Source organism: Ricinus communis, chromosome 2, assembly GCF_019578655.1.
Source record: "Ricinus communis isolate WT05 ecotype wild-type chromosome 2, ASM1957865v1, whole genome shotgun sequence".
Lineage (NCBI taxonomy): Eukaryota > Viridiplantae > Streptophyta > Magnoliopsida > Malpighiales > Euphorbiaceae > Ricinus > Ricinus communis.
The window spans coordinates 1,449,456-1,471,632 of record NC_063257.1 but is presented as its reverse complement, the minus strand read 5'-3'; the positions used below and the strand labels follow the sequence as shown (position 1 = coordinate 1,471,632).

The following is a 22,177-nucleotide window of genomic DNA, read 5'->3' as shown; positions in this document are numbered from 1 at the left end:
CTACATGGCAACACTGTAAGGTTCCCCGAATCTAACAACTCGACGAACTGAATAACTTCTTTTTTTTGCATTACCTTGTCTGAAAGCACCTAGCCATCAGTCAATGTGTATCCTCGCTATTTACGAAATTAAAGTTTGTAATGTGGTTTTGTATTAGCAAGTTGATGTGGCCTGACCATACAGATTGTTCCTTTTCACATTTCTATGCTATTTAACGACCTACCTTATGTTCACCCTTTTTCAAGTGATTCACGTCATTGAAAGAGCACATGCTTGGAAGAGTAGGGCAAAATCGTAACAAGGACTATTTTCAAGATTTTCCTACGCCAGATTATGAACATCTGAAAAATAATGTCAGAGCAAATCATCTTTGACAAAAACCAAATAGTTTTAACATGAATCTACCAGCCTTTGGCATAAGGAAATTTCCCCTAGGCTAAATATTAATCCGTGACTAATTCAATGTGAAGCCTTTTTAAAAAAAACAAAAAAGAAAAGAAAACGTGCATCAATTGATCATGATATTAGTAGTCCATTATAGGCAAAAAGGCAGAATCAGCCTCACTGTTTCTGGCTTTCATTCCTTACAAACAAGAAGACTTGGAAAGCAGCTTTGCGGAGAGGGATATACCACAAACTATTCATAAATTAGTTATGACATGAAATGCTATTTTATATTAATACATTCATATCCATACATCTAAAGACATTCTAACAAAGTGAAGGCCAAATGATTAGTGCCTCTAGCACTCGTCATCACAGTGATATCAATAGTAAAGTAGGCAGAGAGCTAATCAGACGACAGCTTTGTAAGGCAGATGTCTCCACCGTATTAAAAAGAAACCCACCATCTAATCAGAGTTAATCTCAGGCATGGCTGCCATCCGCAATGGAGGCAGCAAGGCCCTGCATATTAACGTTGTTAAGAAGCTTCATTCCCTCCTCACTCATTTGCTGAACTTCAGAAGGTGACAGGATTCTTATGCAGCGGACACAGCCAACAAATTCCCTACACAAAACCAATACATAAAATAGACATAAGAAATTGGCCCCAGCTATGACACTTAAGTAGCAGAATCAAAGCAAATGATAAGACTTACTCCCAAGGATCATCTCCAATAAGTAGAACATCATTCTCATAGTCCACATACACCAGCTTCCACCCTGACTCCCTTGGATTATTAAGCAGCCCCTCAAGTCCAAACATGCATTCAATTGCTGAACATAGCTCTTCGTAGTTTTTAAAACCGGAAACGTCAATTGACCTCCCAACAGAGCCAGCCTTTTGAACCTATCATCCATAAAACATTTTGTCACATTAAGTTAATTAAAAAACCTTAAAGAGTCAGATTTTTGCACCTGGGAAACATGCAGACAGCTTAAAACCAAGGAAAGAGAATATGTCTATCACTTGTTAGTATGAACTCAAGATTCCAAACCAAAAACACTTTTTTTTTTAAATTATTAATAAGATTCTCATCATTAACAGCTAAACCTCAACAGCAGCAACCTGTTAAGGAATTACTCCATTCAGTAAAATGGACATGAATGGGCATTGGTGAACTCGTAATTAATATTGATTGCTAATGTGCATCATATTAAACTGTGGTTTCACCTCCCACTAACCACCCGATCAAAGTCCAGGTTGACTAAGATTCCTACAATTTTTCCTTTTCTCTGCAAGAAAAATAGAAAAGAAAGCCTTTTAAGCATGCTACAAATAACATACCTTTGTGTATGTTCGCACTCGGGGAGCAACTTGCTGCCATGAGTTATTCTGCATATAATTGCCCTTGTCAAAATCCACATTGCTAGAAGATGTACCGCCTGAGCTGTCTGGGAAGTCTTGCTGCGAGAAAGCTTGAGAATCTGCTAGGCTAACTGAGGTAATCTGAGACTGAACATCCTGGCTTGTGCTGAAGACCTCTTTACCCACCAAACAATCTGATGGATTTTGGAAATCAGCATCCTTGGCTGTGCAGAACTCATCCAAAATGGCATTTGAAACAGAAGGATCAATCACTGCACTTCCCCCATTACCAACATCAATATTAAGAGAACCATAAATTCCACTCTGATCGTTACTCTCGTCTGACAAAGCTTTTGCTACAGTTGAATTAAGGCTACAGGGGTCTTGCTGAGCTAAAGGATTTTGGCTTGCTGGGGATAAAAACCTTAAATTGTTGAGCTGCTGATCCCACAAATCCTGATTCATCAAAGGTACAGAGGGATTTCCTGCTTCAGGGAGTATGGCTGATGGTTCTTGGAATCCAAACATTGATACCGGTCCTGAAGAACCATACATCCCAGGAAAAGATAGGCAAGAAGGGTTCGACATCCATTCATCACTGTCTAGGAAAGGAAGTGAGCAATTGAAGGTATTAGCATCAGCTTGGGGCACATGAATTTGCTGGGGGTGCAGGATAGAAGGTTCCAAACTTGACTGTACAAGCCAGAGATTGGTTTGTGCATGCAAGTGACTCTGGTTTTGATTTTGAAATTCTAGCTGATTCCCAGAGTTCTGTGGATTTGTAAAACTTGAGGATGGTTTCTCCTCATTGCATTCTACTATTGAGGTTACCTGGCTTAACTGATCTGTAGAAAGCTCGGGTTCTGATTTTAACTTTTCTATGATATTTCCAGCTGGTATTTGATTTTCAATGTTGGAAGGAGGATATATATTCCCAGTTGCATTTATCTTTGATGAAGGTGAGTTAACGGTGTCAGATTGGTTGGGGCAGAACTGAGACTGATTTTGGTTTTCTACTGATGTGACTACAGATTGGTTAAGCTGAGGCATATGTTTCATTGTTCCTTGCATGGCCTTAATATCATCTAGAGAAGCACCCTTAGCAGCAGAGACTTCTTGTAAGGAAGACTCGCAAATTCCAGGGTAGTTAACACCTTGGGGTTTCATTAGCATCTTAAACAGTCGGTCAGAACACAAGTTTGGAATTGAAGGATATGCAAAATTCCCATTTGCCGTTTCAGGAAGCCAGATAAGTGGTCTTTTAATCAAGTTCCCCCATTCTGTTTCTCCTCCTGACAAAATAAATGCAGAATTAAATATCGAACAGGTTTTCTTATTAGCAAAATAGTATTAAGAGAGCCTACCTAAATATCCTGAATGCAGAGGTCGTTTAAGACCTGAAGTCAGAGAAGGGAAAATGAATAGGTTTTCAGGAGTTTCAATTTCCCATGAACTCACTCTGTTCTGCTTATCAGAACATCCTGGCTCGTCCCACTCTACCTGTTGATAGAACATACATAAGAAACTTAATTGCTGAATAGATAAACCATACTTTCTATTATATGAATCATTGCAATATAAGAATACTACAAGCAATCTCTACCTGAAGATTTCGCCATTTGGAGCCAGGCCATCTCAGTGGATCTAAGTCGCTAATACCAACTATTGTGCCCATATACCTACAGAAAGATCACAATCCATATCAAAGTGTGCCTACAAATATAGCCCAGCAAATATCTAAGTGAACTAACCATGCATATCTAATGGTTATTTAGATGTACAGGCCTTTATCAGGAAAAAGGCATCCAAAAGGAGCTTTGTTGTTACTATGTGCATAGACGAGTAAAAGATGAATAGGCTGCAGTTGGGGTTTATTGTTACTTGGGTCACCATCAAATATTTTTCCACCATTTTTGTCTAAGAAGAGTGTGAAAGATTGCAATAACTCAGAAAATTACCTGCGTTTGCCTGACTCCTCTGTTTCAAACATCATCCCAAACCTCATACCAACTGAAACTTGGGTACCAAATACAGCTTTTCGATATTTAGCTAAAGGAATAACAAACTCTGATGGGCAAGCCCTATAAATGGTGAAGAGGATAGTGTTATCAATATAGTCAGAAACACAAGGGGTGAGAGGACAATTGTACATGATAATGCATATTAAATAAACCTTGGGTTATAAAAAATGGTGAATGGACTCCGATTGGCAGCAGCATGCGCTGCAGCTGCAAGAACACCAATATGCATGCTGTCTGCAGAAAGAACTAATGATGGTAGTGTAGTTTGTTGACGATTTGCACGCCTCACACCCACCAATAACTGTGATTTTTCATCTCTGTAAAATTAAAATGAATTGAATCCAAAATATGTAACTAGAGTTGGTTATATTGTATTCATTTTAAAAAAATAATAATGCACCAGCAGCAAGTGTACTCACACCCACCAATAACTGTGACTTTTCATTTACTACTCTCCCTCTCACCTCCCAAGACAACAACATTAGAAGTTACAGCATGAGAAGTTACCTGATAAATAGAACAGAATCACCTGCTTTAAGCCTTTTTGACCCGACAAATAGACTCCAGCCAGTTGTAAGAAGGTGCCGCTTTGGTTGCCCTGTATATAAAGACAGAAGTCTAGCAAATGCAGTAGAATAAAAAGAAAAAAAAAGGATTATGCCATACGTAATGGTTTAACAATTTGACTAAGGAAAATATCCCTGGAAAAATTAGACATTGAACAAATTCTCATATTTCTGACCATGTCTTTGACAACTAACTACAAAAGCAGGAACGGGATCAAAAGTTTCCTCACCGCGATATATATGACGAAATGTCCATGTATTATCATGCAAGTCTCTGACAACAAGCTCTTGAGTTGGTGGTTGCATTGTGTAATCCTGAGTGTAAATTAAATCATAAATCTCATTTAATAGCCCCTTATTCACCGCTGCAGAAAAAGATAACTCAGATCAAGACTCACCAACGGAGGAAAGAGCTTTTCCGCTGCCCGCCGTGGCACTGAGAACCCACCATGTGTGCTTGTATCACTTGCTGTCAAGGTTTTGCAGAAAAATTCACTTGGATGCTTGCTGGGCTTTAACCCAAAATCAGGTATGGGAAAGACATCCTTTTCCTACACCAAGGAATACATATTAATGAGAGTGTCTACTTGGTGCCAATCGTTTATTTTTCTTAACATTTTGGCACAATGTGGAAAGTGAAGCTGAATGGAAAAAGTTAGATCACTTAGTAGTGAAACTTACAGAATTTACTGGTTGAAGGCTCATCTGAGCATAGATCTCATCAGTATCTCTGTCAGCCTATAATATACAGAAAGCAAATACCAAATCCTTTAACAAGACACAACAGTAACATGCACACATGAAGAAGCCAATTAAGTTGAGGAATTGACATACATGCAGGGTAACATTGTGAACTTGGCACAGCAACTGAGAAGCGAGATTTGGGTAGTTAGGAATTTGCGAAGTTGCTGTCCTTTTAGTGGACACTGCCACCTATCCATTCAAATAAGAAGTCATTACATTTATGAATTATGGTTTAATAATCAGCAACAAGCCAGCAGAGAAGCTGTCAGAAATCGATCTTCCTATAGTCTGTTTCCCAGAGGTTCCCACTATATCATGGCTTCTTTCCAGATAGCTGAACAGAATGGGGGAAAAGCAATGCATATATAGCAATTGGTCGATTTAGAACAATACAAGCCTGTGATCTGACAAGTTAAGAAGAGAAACTGAACAGTGCAGAGCATTAAATAGCATAATTCTAGATCCCACAGTTGTTATAGCACAGGAAAGTAAGAACAAGTTGTTCACATTAATCTAAAGGATATAGAGGTCAAAATATCTACAAATCAGATTAATACATAAGATCTATGGGTCATTGCACTGCTTATGCAACTTCTTAGACCATTGATATGGATATGACACCAAATCATGCAGTTTACTTTCTACTGTCTTCAGAAGAAACAGCCTTAGCAACAAGCATCTTCAGAAGAAATAGCCTTGGCAACAAGCATACTGTCAGTCTTACGGGTAAACAATCAATTTCCAACACCTACTGTGGGAAATCAGCCTTTGGCAAACTATCGAAGAACTTGAGCAAGCAAAAAGAAAAGTTCCATTTATCATAAATTTCTACATTCAGATTCAAAATAAGGTATCATCATTACAAAAGGGGTACTTAAGTTGCATAATTATTGTACAATTCTGACACCACATTGCAGGAAGTCCAATTCTTTGCAGTCTCAATATTTTTACGAAGAGTATTGACAAGGGATGTCCCAGTAGTACTACAGGAGCAGATCTAGCTTGACATAAAGGGTCTCAAGTACCATAGAACAAAACCAATAATAAAAACCTCAGAAAAGGTCAAGAGTTGAAAGCAGAATGGCCTTCTTCCACTAGATTAAATTCATCTTGAGGCTTCTGCTTATGTTTGGACTTCACCAAACCGTAATGCACTAGCAAAGTTCCAATCTTTATCAACAATAAAAAAAAAAAGGCCAAAGAGTTCAAAAGTGATATAAATGCAAACCTGTTCACTGTGTCCTTGAGGGAAATAATACACAAGACTTCCAACTTGAGGCAAGGAAACAAGTGGACCTGCACAAGCGTACCACAGCTCCGAGTTTATGGTCTTGCGAGTCCCTGAAATCAAGCAAGACAAACTCTTATAACATAAGACAAACATTTCAACTGCCCTTTTAGAAGCACCAAGTTAGGAGCACATGTGAAAAAAAAAAAAAAGAACTGAACCTTTTTCACCAGATCATTTCAACCAAAGAGCAACATCAAAAAAGGGACATACTTTTAAACAACTAAAAAGAAATAAACAAAAGGGCTCTTTTACTGAAATTTAACAAACCGGAATGGTCCTGAATTTCTTTTAACAACTTCATTTCCTCAAGCAGATTAGTTTGTGCTCCACTACTAACAAAGCTTCCTGCTTTGATTTTCTCTTCAACAGAAGCCATCTTCTCTTTTGAAAATGTAAAAACACACTTCCTCTTACTTTCTACTTCAACCAGAAGAGTTCATAAGAAAACCCCATGATCACATCCCAACCCAAGAAAGAAACCCAGCAGAACTGCAGGCCAATAAAAAGAGAACTGAGTAATCAATCCATGTAAGATAAAAGAAGAGGGAATCTGAAGGTGACCAAAAAGATCAATCTAATTGGGACACAAAAGAGAAAGTTTTCTAAACCCCCAGGGAGAGTCCAAAATCAAGGAACAAAAAACCTGCAAAAAGGAGACTCAGGATATCTTTTTAAGGTGGGCCTTTTGACAAAACAATAACCATAACCATAACCATAACCCCATCCATCATTTTGCAACAAAGCACGCGAACCAAAGCATGGGAGTGGGTCTCTCTCTCTCTCTCTCTCTCTCTCTCTCTTCCTGGGTTATTATCAAGTGTGCTTGTTCTTATAAAAGAAACCGACTTTTCAATGAAAACCCTTCAACATATCATCATCATCATCATCAAACAACTAACCAAAAAATATTAAAATAAAAATATGCATATATATATAACGCTATCTCCTTCGGTCTGAAAGGATTATAGCCATAGTATGTCTATAAAAGAGCAATATTTTGCTTGAAAGTAGAAAGAGTGTGTGAGGTCTTATCCTGCGCACACTCTTTCTGTATATGGCGATTTCGTTGCAGCTTTAAACTGTGTTAAAATAAAATATAAAGAAAAAAAGAAACTTTTTGAAAGAAATAAAATAAAATAAACAATAACAAGAAAAGGAGAGAGCTCTTTGGACTATTAGAACACGGAAACAGTACAGAAAAGAGGGAGTGAGCGTGTATTGTTAAGAGCTATATTTTGTTTTTTAAAAAAAGGAGGGAGAGAGATACATTAGAGAGAGGAGGAAGAGGAAGAGGTGTAGGAAAAGAGAAAAGAATGTCAAGGTGGCGCATTCTAGCACGTGGATTACGAGGATTTGCTTTTTTGCGGGAGATTTCTCGCTCTACAGCTCTTTAGCTTTTCTTTTTCTTTTTTTTTTTTACGAAAAATAAAAAGAGCAAATTTCAATTGGCTTTTTTTGATTTCTTGATGTCGGGCTTTTTGCTTTTTAGCTTCCGATTTCACCTGCTCTCTATTATAGCAATTTTTGTTTTTATTCCAAATTATTGTTTTCTTTTTCTTTTATTTCAAAAACAAAACCAAACCAAACCAAAAAAAAAAAACTAGTTTTCGTGCTTTTGCTTCTGATATCATTTGACCGTTCGTCACGCGTGCGTTTCACGACAAATCGGTGCGGGGAGGCGCACGCTGTGCTTGTATAAGTATACGTGTCAAATGCTAAAACAATCGTCACATCACGGCGCCGTTTCTGGTTTTCGCATTTTAGTTGGATGATTTATTGTGGTAGGTTCTACTACATCAACCCGATCTCCATAATGTAGCGATGGCCGCCACCCTCCGATTTCTTTCGTTGGGTCCACATAATCATTCGGATCACTTATCATCGTCCATTCTAAGATTCTTTTATCTATTTTTAAAAGTATATTTTATGTGTATTAAATAGATAAACAATTAATATATAAGTGTAATTATAATTACTAAAATTAAAAGATATATTTATAGGGGTATTATGTATATTTAGTGTAAATAAAAATTAATTACAAATTTTAAAATGGAAAGAACTCGATTGACAAAAGTTGTTCGTATATATTGACTTTCTAAGAACAATTGGCAATATAATATAAGAGTAGGAAATTGAAAGTAACAGAGAAAAATAAAGAGAGGGTATGAGGTAATAGTGCACTAAAAAAGAGGAAATAAATTAAATGGGATTATAAAAGAAAAAGGAGAGGAGGGGAAATGTCCAAAATAGAAGGCTCATGGTCATGGTCATGGTCATGGTCATGCTAATGCTATGAACATGATAGTAGTAAGAAATGATGTGTTAGCCACTGTTGCATGGTTGAATACGCATGGCATTGAAAAGGCATCACGCTTTCATAGCATCGCCCTTTTATTAATTTATTTATTTTATTAAGATATCAAACATGATTCCTTATTTATATAATATATAAATAAAAGAGAGAGATTGGCACGTTAAAAGGGGAAGGCAGGGAGTGAGTGTGAGTAGGGGTATAATATACATCCCGAGAGAGAGAGAGAGAGAGAGAGAGAAGGAACAGTAGGGTTTGAAGAGTGGGCCGCATCGGCTGATTAAACTTGAGAAAGACTCAATTCAACTGTCGTTTAGTGATGTGTTCACGACAGCACCTTCACTCTTTTTGCAGCCTTCTTCGTCTCCACTGCTTACAATCTCAATCTGGTCAATCCCACTACCCACTGTGTCATAACCAGAACCAAACCCACATTCCTTTTTATTTTTATTTTTATTTGGAAAGTATCTTATTATGAAGTATTTTTTTTCCTTATGTTTTCTAAGCTTAAATTCCGCTAACTACCATTCACAATTTTATATCGGGAGTTTCAATAATTTAACCCAAGATCAACTGTGCGTGGAATGTGTATTTCATTATGATAATGGTTTCTTAAATTGAAGAAGTATGTTCGATAAAATCAAGCTTTGAATTAGTCCATTATTTATGAGGAAATTCTCATTCTAAATTTACCAGCAGTCCCTCTGCCATTCTTCTTTTAGAAAAAAATAAAAAGAATCATCTATGAAATTGGGTCAACTTGCAAATGAAAAGGTTACCATTTTACTCTCTTAAGTAGACGTATCTTAGCATTATTTTGTTCAATATGTACTTCAATACTGTTAATGAAATTTGTTCTCTAATGCCTTAAAATTGGACATTTAGACATTCACTTCGCATTTTGTTTCGTACGAAAACCTTATTCTTGTTCTTTTTTTCTCTCTATTTCTTTCAAAAAAGGTCGCTAAATTTATGAGAGTTGGATTAGCACGTGACGCAATGAGAACAGCTTGACTTGCGCACCGATTTATATGGATGAGGAATGTGATCGGACGGTCCAGGAGTGACGCTGAAATCGAGCGGCACGCGTAGAAGAATATGTTTTGGACTCTCTATACTATAGAATTTCTATCTCTCTCTGCACTCTATTCCACCTCCCCTCCACAGCTTTGGAACTTAACTCGCCGTATTCTCTGCTGCTCGGCTTATCCCGGTTAATTCCTAGATCGATGTTACCAATTCTTTTAACCAAACACCACTCATTGTATTCCAAGTGTCGAGCATAGAGATGCTTAGACAGTACAGTGAGCCCCACTGTGTTTTAAGTTAAACCTTAACCCAGGTTTGACTAGTGATTAAGGTTAAGTAAATCATCAAAATCTCCCACATTCTGCACTAGCTACCATCAACCAAATAAAAACTCTAGCTATCAAAGTGGTCCTACCCACTTCCTTTTAAGTGACATCACTCCTGCATAAAGATAAAGCCTTATCATTGTTAAGGTGCAGGGGAGTGTTCAACCCAAATGATCAAATCAGGGAGTCCACGACACGAGGATAAAATTCCCATGGACCCATCAAATATTAATATGGTCCATCTGAATGTAAGATGAAAATACATTTGCTTTTTTTTTTTTTTCATTATTTTTTCTTTTGGCAGGTCCTAAATGGATTTCACACATGCATATTAGTTATATGATACTAATTCAATACATAGACATTATAGTTTTTATATGGCCGTTAAGGAGTAACTTGATTATATTCATATTACGAAAGTGTTCGTACACTTTCATTATATTTATGATGAGAACTACGACCAATTTATTATGTACATTAAGAGTTGATTTTGTTATATCTATTTTATCTTAAACTAAGACTAATTTAAAAAGAATGATGTATAGTTTATTGATCTTACATGAAATGTGGTTAGAGCCTAGCACATTATTTGTGAAGCCATTAATATTGTTAAGTTTTGCTACTCATAATTGAACATGGGCAAAGCATAATGATAATGCCCTTTGAAAAAAAGAGACAAAAGATGGTACCATTACACCCTAGAAATAAAATTGAAGACAAAAAATGCAAGTTGCCATTATGAAACTAATTAAGGATTTAATAATGAAGCTACTTTAAAAGAGAGAAAAATTAGTACCTGTACATATATGATTATTAAAGGCAATCTCTCTCTCCCCCTATGAAAGGGGCCAGATAGATGTATAAACTTTAAACAACAAACAATGATTGAGATTATTATGAATAGAAATGGTAAAAACACAAAGTATATAATAAAAGCACAACTCTTTTGATTATGTTCTGTAGAAAATTTATGGGAGTAAATACAAAGAAAAAGGTGTAGAAGAATATATGGGGATGGGAGGGGTCCACAGGTGATAATCGAGATTTGAGAATGAAAGAAGAGAAGGGGCGTGGTATGAGGGGAACATAGAAGCAGAGTAAAGTGTAGGGATGTAAGGAGACAATTGCTTCAGAATCTTCTGATGAGAAATTGAGAGTGAATTCCATTTTGTCTTCTCTATTTTATTGTCACATTCTCTTTGGTTTTTGTGGAATTGGTGTGGGCCGATCTTGCATTGTCCAACCAATGAGTACAGTATTTTGCTTTCAGCCCTTCTTTTTTCCTTAAAGATTATCAGTAAAGGAGGAGGAGTGAAAACCAAAAACAAAAAGCCTTCTCTCTCGCATGTTACCTCACTCTAGTCATTGTTTGACTGTAGAGTTTGGGATGATAAAAGATATTCGGGATGATATGCCATCAGCTGCCCTAATGCCAACTTTTAATTAATTTATGGCTAATAGAAGTGCGTTTGGTACAAAATAGATGTGACAATTGATTCCATGCCTTTGAATTTAGATTTAGAGGGTGAATAGTAATTCTACTGTCTTTTGTTTTTAGTGCTAATGCCTTTCCACTCTCTCGCTTCCAATTAAAAATTCCCGTTGAACGCTATGCACATCCATTTCCAATGCTTCAAATTTTTACTCCTCTCCTCCACTTCCAACTTTCACGTACCCAACCATTCATTACCTAATTTAATCTCAACCCTCAATTTTTTTAGTTTGAATTCAGTGGTTTGTAGAACCTCGACTCTTTCTTCTTCTTCTTCTTCTTTTCTATAATCATCTTATTATATATAGCCAAGCAAAACACCAATAATCAATAGTCGATAAAAAGATTTATCATGCAAATGAGTGAATAAATCTTTTTTGTTATATACATACATATATTTAAAATTAATCTGAAATATATTGGATAGGACCCTTACGAATAGCAAAGCATTCTATTAAAAGTATTAATATACCTGCATACCTAAATTTAAACTCATTAGATTTTTTTCTATTTAAGGGTAATTACAATTTATATTGCATGCATTTTTTATATTATACTAATTATTACTTAATATTTTAAAATTATATTTTTTAAGACATTAAAAGTAATTAGTATAAACTGTTAAAAGAAATAATTAGTATAATATGTAACCAATTTATATTCAGTTTTCTTTTAAAATAATATTTTTATAATATTTTTGTTATTTTGTTTTTACTATTTTTTGTGAATTCCTTTTATTTATATAATTTTTATTTTATAAAATTTTATTAGAAAAAGAGATTAAAATAATATATAAGAATATCAAAAAAACTATTTAATCTATATATATTAATTTATGAACTATCAATTTCTTTTGATATGTGTACTATTTTTGACACATGAGCTTAATAATTCTATATTTCTTTTATAAATTTATTAATTAATAAATTACATTTATAATTAAACACGAACTCTAGTCCTAAGAGATAGGATATTAATTATATTTTGATATTATATTAACTAATAAATAATTTTTTAATCAGTTAATAATACTAATTCTATCATAAGAAATAGTAACACATTAATTTTATTATAGTATTATATTAACTAATAAATAGTTTTATAATAAGATAAAACTATTAAATTTATCATAAAAATAACATATTAATTATATTTTAATATTATATTAACTAATAAATTAGTTTTATAATTAGATAATAATTATAATATAAAAATAACATCTTAAATTATATTCAATAATAAATTAATTTTTAATTATATAATAAATTTTTTATTTTAAAAAATAATAATATTAATTATATTAATATGTTAACTTATAATATTAAAATTAATTAATAAATAATATTTATATTATTGCATTAATAAAATTTTAAAATTTTTAAAAATTAAGGATACTTACATATAATTACTTTGTTATTATTTTTTAAAATTTTATAAAATAATATTAAATGTTGAAAATTTAATTAGATTGTATCGATCAATTTAATTTTATAATCAAAATAATAATAACGATAGTGCAATGCACATATGAATGACTAATTTATATAATTATCAAAATAAGATAAATTTATTGTTTTAATTTTTTTATGTTTAATATCTATGAATGAAAAAATATTTTATGTTTTTTAATAGTAGATAGTGTGTTTTGATTATAATAAAGAAACATGTTCTATAAAATAATATATAAATAAACAATATATAAAAATAAAATAAAAAGTCATTTGAGAATGCCAAAACAATAAAAAAATATTGTGTTTATAAAATGAATAAAAAAGAATAATGAATATAATAATGTCATAATTTTATAAAGAAAAATATTACTAGCAAAATACTAATAAAATATTATAATTTAATTAAAAGAACTGTATAAATAGAAAATAAAATTTAAAGAATAAAATTTTACAACATATTTTGTGTATATACGTAAAAAAATTCCTAAAATAAAATAGTTGGCATTTAAACGACGAGATCCATCAGTTCAATTACTTGAAAAAGAGAGGAGAGTACAAGGAAATTCAGGAGCAAGTAATCAATAATTAATTGCATTAAATATCAATTTCCATCATTTTCATCCATTCTAACAAGAAAGACGAGTCAACTTGGAAATTATCGCAAAGCAATTGAATAAAGTAAGAGAAAAAAGAAAATGGCAGTGAGCCACCTTAGTTATCAACGCCTGAGTGAGTAATTCTGTGATCACATCCTCCAACGGGAAAACTGGATTCACACGCAACTTCAACAGTATTATTGCTGGAATTGGAAAGAGGCCGAGCCGCTGTTACAAATTATTCAAAAAGTAGAAGAAGAAAAGGGTGCGGCGGCACAGACTTATTAATTTGCCCATTCTAAATCCTAACGAATCCCTTGAGTTGATTGCCCAGAACAGTTGCTTCCGCACGTGCAGATGCATGCATCTCGAGATGTTTATGTTGGAAGTTGCTGCTGCTGCAACTTGACCCTTTTATTTTTATTGCTAATAATTATCTTCACTCTCTCCGACTCATTAATTGGCCTTTTAAGCCCAATTATTTCGTTTAATGGGCAGCTGCCATTGCAATCTGATAAATCTGAAGCCCACAGGCCCAAGCACAAGAGTATCAGAGTTGTCTGTCTGCAATGGTTGCGGGTTTAGCAGAATTCAACTGAAATAAAACCCTACAACGATTTTTGAGGTTTCTTTTGCCGCTTCTACTAGTGGTAGAGAGACACGACCCTGTTCTCAAAGTACTAAGGTTGTAAACTTTTCTTGAATTTTTGTGTAGATGGAAGGATTGAGTATATCGGAGGCTAATTTGGTAGTGTATGTGCACCCATCACAAAGCAAGAATGTTTCTCAAGCGATTCTCCGTGAACTCAGCTCCTTGCTTTTCAAGTTCGTTTCTTTACCTTTGCTTTCTTCTTCTATTTCCTTATTTCTCTTCTTTTAGGTTGTTCGGTTAAGACCCGGATGACAGATTATTGGCTTCAATATTTCATGTAAACAGAGAATTGAGTTTAAGAAGCAGAACTCAGTTGATTCATTCATCAGTTCTGTCAGAAAGCCGAAACTTGAAGCATAATTATGTGAAAGATCAATGAAAAGCTACAATTTTGTGTCTTTTCTCTTTTGATTTTTGCTCGCGGCCGTTATTTGTATTTCCAATGCCAAACAATGAGTCTTTAGATGTTGCGCATCTGACTTAGCTTGAGTGCAGAAGCTCAATGACCTTGATCTTTTGTTTAGCTGTCGTTTTACTTGATGTCTGTGCACTACTGGGATTTCAATAATTCATACATTATGTTGTTTCTCCTGCTTAATATGCGTTTCCTACAGGTTCAATGAAAATTTTGATGGTGTCGTACTGGCTTATGCTTTTAATGCTCCAGATAAACAAGCAAGAATTCTCTGTGGAGTTCACCCGTATTTTGGTGTGAGACTACAAGCAACAATGTTAGTTTTCTCTCCGAAGCCAGATATGCTTTTAGGTAATTTGGCTGTTTTTTCAATGTTCAGTAGTTTCCATTGCTTATGTTAGACAGGATTCAATAATGAAATAATTTTGCATTCTTAACTGCTGTTCCTTTCTGACTATCCAACATAACATTTTCTGAAAAGAGAAATAACTCTGGATAAACTTTTTTTTGTTTTTCGGTGCTTTAATGCGTATAAACAATGAGTCAATGATTGAGATAGCAGTTTGTTTGGTGTTGCTGCAGATATCAGCAGCATTATGGCTTAGATACTATGTTCTTAACAACTATTTTTCTTATTTCCAGAAGGGAAGGTGGTGAAAGTCACACGAGAATCCATTCATGTCATTGTTCTTGGTTTTTCATCTGCCATTATAACAGATGAAGACATCCGTGATGAATTTAGATATAAAAGGGTAGGTACCTTTATGCTCATTTGTGCTTAGAAGGTCTTACATTCTTTTTCTTTATAAGAATTCAGCTGGAGAAAAGATGATCTTAATATGCATTTTTTATTATAGAAACATGGCGAGGCTTTATATGTTAGCAGACCTCACAAGCAACATGTGATAAAGGTTGGGACTATGATACGCTTTGTAGTCAAGAGGTGACTTATTATTTTGTTGTGCACTTTACTGTATTATGGCATGGCTTCTTGAAATATATGTTTTTTTTTCTCTCAAGTATTATTCAATCTCTGGCATTTAAGGATAGCCACATACTGGAACAATTCTCTGAAAGACGAACTTTTTTGGTCCCACAAAGGAGTAAAATGGCTGCATCTAAACATCAAGCTTAGATAGTTATACTGTGGAAACTAGAATAAGTCATTCACACACACGCCTTGAGAGCTTAATAGAGGTCATCTCCCTGTTAATACCTTAGTACAAACTTAGAAAGTAATAACAGTCAGAAATATCGGCTTCTCTGAATTGTCCGTGATTTAACTCGGGGATGAGCGAGGAATTAATTCATTATACAGTATTTGCATATGCTGAATGCGACAGCTTAAGTTCTATAAATTCTGTTATCTTAGCTACCACCAAACTGGATTTGCAGTCTATGCTATACAATTTACATTGACTACATAAGCATACACATTTAATTTCTCGAAGGTTTTTCTCTGACTTGGGTTCTGGTTTTCTTTTATTTTATGTGGTTGATTTTGCTTGACAAAGATCTTGAATATTTTGATCACATGCATTTGTTAATTTTTCAGTTTGGATGAGGAAACACTGCATATTTCTGGATCATTGGTTCCAACTCACACTGGAAGCATTAGTTGGTTAGAGGGAGATATGAAAAATACTACAACTGACAGGTTTTGCATCTAAATCTGCTACCCCCTATTGCATTTGCAAATTATAAGCTGGGGAAATATTGACTAATTAAGTTTCATCTTCTAGTGGTAACAAGAAAAGGACACAGCTTGATGGGGAAATTGAAGTGCAAGAGGAAGGCACTGCTGGTGGGGATACATATTCTGTAAACGGTGACCATGAGATTAAGAAGTCAAAGAAGCTTAGAAATGCATAAGGACCATTGAAGGCTGATGTGGGTTCCAGATTCTTTTCTACACATTATTCTCCCCGTTACTCCAACTCTCTGACATACAGTTCAAGAAATTATGTAACATATATCTTGCTTGTGTACGTTTCTAGTATCAAATTTTGAGGCATTGCGTTTAGTCCATATTCCCAGATTTGCATTGTTACCATGGTTATATTGGTAGTTAATTAAGCTCATTCAGTATAAGCATCTAATTAGACTACTGGCAGTTTCGATGTTTGCTTCGTATTTCTCGACATTACAAATGTAATTTCATCACAAAGCAGATATGTGCATGTAAGGCCCTTTGTATTTCGTAGGCATGGCTGATGTCTTTAAGGTAGCGTCTTTAGCCCTTTATCGAATATTAACGCCACTCCTTTCCTAATTAAATGGACAGATCACTAGACAGTAAAAAATAAAAGAAAAGGAGAGAAGAAATTCATTATTATGTTTTTTAACCATTAAATTTGTTGCATTGATGAACAAGTACAAAAGGGCATTATAGGCTCAAAATATGTTGGACCCAGTTCAAAAGAGAAACAAAATCCAAGTTCAAAGAGAAACCTTAAATCTAATTTCATCAAATTGGCAGTGGGATACGTCAATACTAGACAAAAAGTAGTTCAGTAATATCCTTATGGGCCTTTGGCCTTTGATTACAAAATGGTGCAATACTCTCTCTTTTTTTTTGATAAAAATGTGCCATGATGTTCAGTATTACTAAAATTCTGTACATAAATATCAACGTGTAGCAAATATAATCAACAATTCGATATAGCTCAATTTAAATGGTTTAATGAGTCGGATAAATATTTTTAACCAATTAACTTAAATATGTTAAGTTAGAGCACTTTCATTTGTCTTAAGTTTTAACACATATTCAATTATAAGAAACTAATGAATTTTAATTTTAACTGAGTAAGGAAAATTATTTGATCATTGATTAAACTTTTTTTTTTCAAAAGAAATTCTTGGCTCACCATCACCATAGATTAGGGAAAAATAGATGATATATAATGTCTCGAGGATTCATTTTTGGGCTCCCACAAAATCATTCAAAAGGGAATGTGACAAATCTGAACCAAATTGCATAGCCTTTTTCTGTTCTTTTTTTCTTTTCAAGTGATAATGTGATCGTTTACAGTTCGAAGGAAGAAAGGTAGAGTTAGTTTGAGATGAATTTATAAAGAAGGTAACCGGCCAAGCTTGGTGCCGAATGGTCGTGATCAACCAAATTTGGACGGTACTGAAAAGTGAACCTTTGGGTGATTCTCCATTATCTTGGATTGCCAACACTCTGTAAACGCAACAGCTAAATTATTGGACAGATGTCAACAACTTAGACAGGCTTCTGGACGTGAGATTTTGTCAATCTAATTTAGTAATCATAAAAGAAAAAAAATATATATATATATATATATATATATATATATATATATATATATATATATATATATATATATGGTAAATATGAAGGCATCTATCAGTGTACAGCCCTCTCTAGGGTTTGCTTGTCAATCATTTTAATGAAGATTTTGGTGTATGGAAAAGAAAGTACATTCCATTTGCACCCATGTACTTATGATTGGCAAAACACATATGAAAAACAAACTAGAAAAGAAACAGATCTAAACAGGTGGAACCAATATCATTTCTAGCATCACTACAAGGTATGAGGTTTCTTTCATTCAACACCCCCATATTCCGATTATGGGTCCCTCTTGTAGATTTATTTTAAATGGTTTTAAGGAATATAAAATGCATACTTTCATTAAATGTATTGCATTTGTATATGTTAATATAAGATAGTGAATGGGAGAAGATGGGGTTATTCAGGTAGGTGAATGATTCTCACTTGCGTCCAGCTCCCATGTGCTACTTTCCATATTTATAATCACTACAAAACAGACAGTATCGTGACAAAAAATTTCCGCATAATCCGCTCCAGTAACATGCTGGTTACCCTCTTACCAAGAGTTTATATAAGAAAACTAAAAGAGCCTCTATTTTTATTTTTATTTATTTATTTGGATAGAAACTCATTAATGTTCTACCTCTTATTATATGTGATCGTTTAATTCTGAGGCTGTATGAAAAGGACATGCTGGTTAAGTTAATTTCTTCGAATATTTGTTTGGTTCACGTCTACTTATTTTGACCCACATTTTCTCTAATTTCCATGCTGAATATATATGGTTTCCAAAGATTCTATTATTTTCTTTTTCTTTTAATGTTCTACCTCTTATTATATGTCATTAGCACTTGTTCTCTAACAAAATAATAGAAAATTGTACATCGTTCAAAATGAAGAACTCAACGAATGCACAAAGTGAAGTTTCTCAACATTTTCTCTTCGCATATAAGAGATTTAAGCTATGAAAAATAATACTTTTCAGTTTCTAATCTTATTTATGATTAATTTGAAAATTCATCCCACTCTACTTCCGCAATACATATACAGGTTTTCTTTATATATATTATTATAGTTTCGAGGGTCGAATTAGTTCCTTTAGTTTTAAAAATCTCTATATTTGGAATGCATAAGGGAATGATGCTTGCTCTATGAGTCGAACTTTCAATCATTAAGTTGTTAATCCAATAACATTTTAATTACCATCTTGCAAAAAAAATATCTAAAAGAAATATAATGAAGCAACAATGTATATGGTATACTTGTCCTTTAAAGAATATATATAATGATATGACAAACATTTGAAGCAACCTTACATATATAATGGCATAAATAAACTAAATCGTTGGATTAAGTAATTGTTATATTAAGCTTGATATGCTGAGATATAAAAGTCAAGCCTCATGGGTCCATTTGATTTTATGATAATTCAGTTCAAACTATAAATACCAGTTCTAAGATCTATATATGTAAACAAATTAACAAATGCACCCTATGTGTATGTATATATCTTCAAGATTTCCATTCAAAAGAAAAAATTAACAAAAGTATATTACATGCTTGACAAAATCATCAAGAAAGCAACGTCAATCATTATCAATCATTCATTGTAATTAAAAAAGAAAGAAGAAGGGAACTAAAGCTGTTATGGAATGATTAACGGTTAAGAGTAATTTGACTTGAATATCCTAACCAACAAGCAGGCTTGTCCATTACTATACAATAGCATGCTATAAGCTCGGTCCTTATTAAATTTATATCCTTATCATTGTGTTCCCATTGCACGTCAATGGATCAATAATCCCTAATTACTACTACTTATTATTACTTCTATTCATTCCGCTCATCATTGAGAAAGAGAGACACAGAGATGTCTTTCTTGTGCCTTTAAAGAAGATTAATTTAGATGCCAAGACAGCTAGCACTATATCTGTTTTCTATTGCAGCCTTTTTGCCTTTTTATTTATATAATCTTTCGGTCATCAATTTGTTTTTTTGTTGAATAATAATTGCAAATACATAATTACAGTATTTATTTGACATATTCTTTGGTTTAGTAGAATTAAATTTATACTCACAGTAGATGATTTAATTGGTGTATAGGAAATAAAATATTTCATTCACAGTCTGGCATAAAAGAATTGAACCTTGATAAAGTAGAATGAAATTCATAACTAGGCCAGCTTTATTGGTTTGTGTTTCTTCGGCTCTCAGGAGAAGATATGGTGGTGAATGAGAAAGTTTGGAGGCATGACTGCTGCCTCTAATGGGCTCTCTTTGTCTGTACGGATTTTATTGGGAATGACCAATCAATAAAGGACATAAGAGGGAGGGGTCTGAGTGGTGAGGATGCTATCTATTGTCACCTTCTTTTTATTAACAAAATATGCCATATAATAAAGACATTAAGAGAAAAAAAAACATCTTATTTTATTTTGTTACAACCGAAATGAAGATTACTGATACAGCACAAACAAATCTCGCAAATGTTGTCATAAAATGGTTAGATAAAAGAAGAATTAACATTTGACCTGCTTGTCCTATATCCTTTCCCTAAATTCAACATACCCCATGTGAAATCCTCAATCTATTTTTCATTTTATCTAAATCTAATAATATCTATTCTGTGCAAGAAACTGCGGGCTCTGTATCTACCAATCAAGAAATGGTTTTGGAAGTTTAAGAATCTGCACCCTCCAATTTCTGGTACATGAAAAGCTGGAGCAAGAAGGGAAATAAATAAATATATGAAGAGGATAATTGAAATCAACTTAAAAGAGGTGAGCTTAGTTACGTAAGATTGGATTCTTTTGTTGGACAGTTACGGGTTTGGTTCCATATATAGTACTTGCTAATGCACTTCTATCTGTACTGTCCTCTCCTTTTGCTAGCACACCAGAGTGACTTTTAACGCAATGGGTCACTACTTGGGCTAATGATGAGCTCACCTAATAAAATATCTATTCAATATACAATTTTAAACTCTTCCTTTGTTTAATTATTAGGTAACTAGGGATGGAGCTTGCAACAATAATCAAACAATTACGATATATTGCGATATGTAAAAATTCATAGGCCTAAATATAAGAAATGATAAAAGTGTGAATAAATCATTAACAAAACGATTTTAATTTGGATCTAATCTTTCGTATGACGGAGATCAAGTTAATAGGTTTGTTATTTTGTATTTTAAAATCTTTTCTATTATTTTATATACCCGATATCTCACATTCTTCAATACTCTTTGTAAATAACTTTACTACTTAATTGTTAGCTCAAAAAAATCTCTCGGACTAGTTTTTAAATAAATTTGTATAATTTTTACACAAGATATATAGATGGAGTAATAATAATGAAAAAAGAAAAGTGGGGATTTGATAAAAGGAGGCTAGGCAGAATGAGTGAAGATAAAAGTAGGCGGGTATAGTTGATAAGGTCGGTTTTGGTGGAGGATAAATATGAGCATGAGAGTTTGATAGAGGTAGGATTTGAATGGTATTGGATTATGGTTAACATGCTATGATGTCGTAGGTAGCTTATTTTTGTTATGGAAGAGTCAGATCTTCATTTGCATGCGCATGTTATCTGTCTCGAGGAGAAAGACCGCAACATGCTTTGTCGGCTCTATTTCCATCCACAGACAAAATTTTGTTATGTTCTTCACTATATTGTAAATAATGTATAATCACTCATTAACTATAAAAATTAAAATTTAACCGATTAGATAGTTAATTCTAGTCATTTTTACATTGATTGAAATTAAACTCAATTCTTTGCTCGTTCTTTTAATATATTGCTTACTTTACCACTAAAAAATTAAATGAATAAAATTACGAACCAATAGAAAAAGAATGAATTTAGAGTGTTTAGATGAACATATATGTTTGAAGATTTCATATATCAATTTATTTTCTTAAAGAGAATAAACCACAACTATAAATATTTCTATATACTTAAGTTGCATTACTATTAAGACTGTTCAGTCTTAGCTTTTTCTTTTTCTTTTTTAATATTGAATCATTTAAATAAAGAGATTGGAGTTCCATACCTTTCATATTAAATACAGTTTAATATTGACCAATACTTAAAAGTTGATACATATCGAATTAGAAAAAATTCGATGATCCACGTCAGAAGCCTCACTTTTTTCTTGATCTACTGATTCCCCTAATAAACCTATAATTTTCATCAATTTAGACAGTCCATCTGCTGAGTTGGTTTATTACCTGGATTAA

General features: G+C 33.5%; 2 protein-coding genes across 3 annotated transcripts; one reads left to right on the top strand and one right to left on the bottom strand.

The window, feature by feature from the left end:
• Positions 1-504: 504 nt before the first annotated feature.
• Positions 505-7,915, bottom strand: LOC8274635 (auxin response factor 5). Its single transcript, XM_002510462.4, has 14 exons — positions 6,640-7,915; positions 6,310-6,422; positions 5,172-5,270; positions 5,019-5,075; positions 4,736-4,888; positions 4,568-4,652; positions 4,279-4,369; positions 3,924-4,088; positions 3,709-3,831; positions 3,354-3,429; positions 3,115-3,250; positions 1,730-3,042; positions 1,101-1,291; positions 505-1,009 (listed from the first exon to the last, which is right to left on the bottom strand). The coding sequence occupies exons 1-14, from the start codon at positions 6,746-6,748 to the stop codon at positions 868-870; spliced, it is 2,853 nt and encodes a 950-aa protein (XP_002510508.1). The 5' UTR covers positions 6,749-7,915; the 3' UTR covers positions 505-867.
• Positions 7,916-13,563: 5,648 nt separating this feature from the next.
• LOC8274637 (probable DNA-directed RNA polymerase I subunit RPA43) lies at positions 13,564-16,672 on the top strand. 2 transcript variants are annotated; one of them, XM_048371460.1, is made up of 7 exons: positions 13,564-14,202; positions 14,293-14,402; positions 14,844-14,995; positions 15,287-15,396; positions 15,502-15,587; positions 16,200-16,301; positions 16,387-16,672. In XM_048371460.1, the coding sequence occupies exons 2-7, from the start codon at positions 14,293-14,295 to the stop codon at positions 16,514-16,516; spliced, it is 690 nt and encodes a 229-aa protein (XP_048227417.1). In that variant the 5' UTR covers positions 13,564-14,202; the 3' UTR covers positions 16,517-16,672. The 2 variants fall into 2 exon arrangements, with proteins under 2 accessions (XP_048227417.1, XP_025012887.1); XM_025157119.2 differs by having other exon boundaries at positions 13,567-14,402.
• Positions 16,673-22,177: the final 5,505 nt, after the last annotated feature.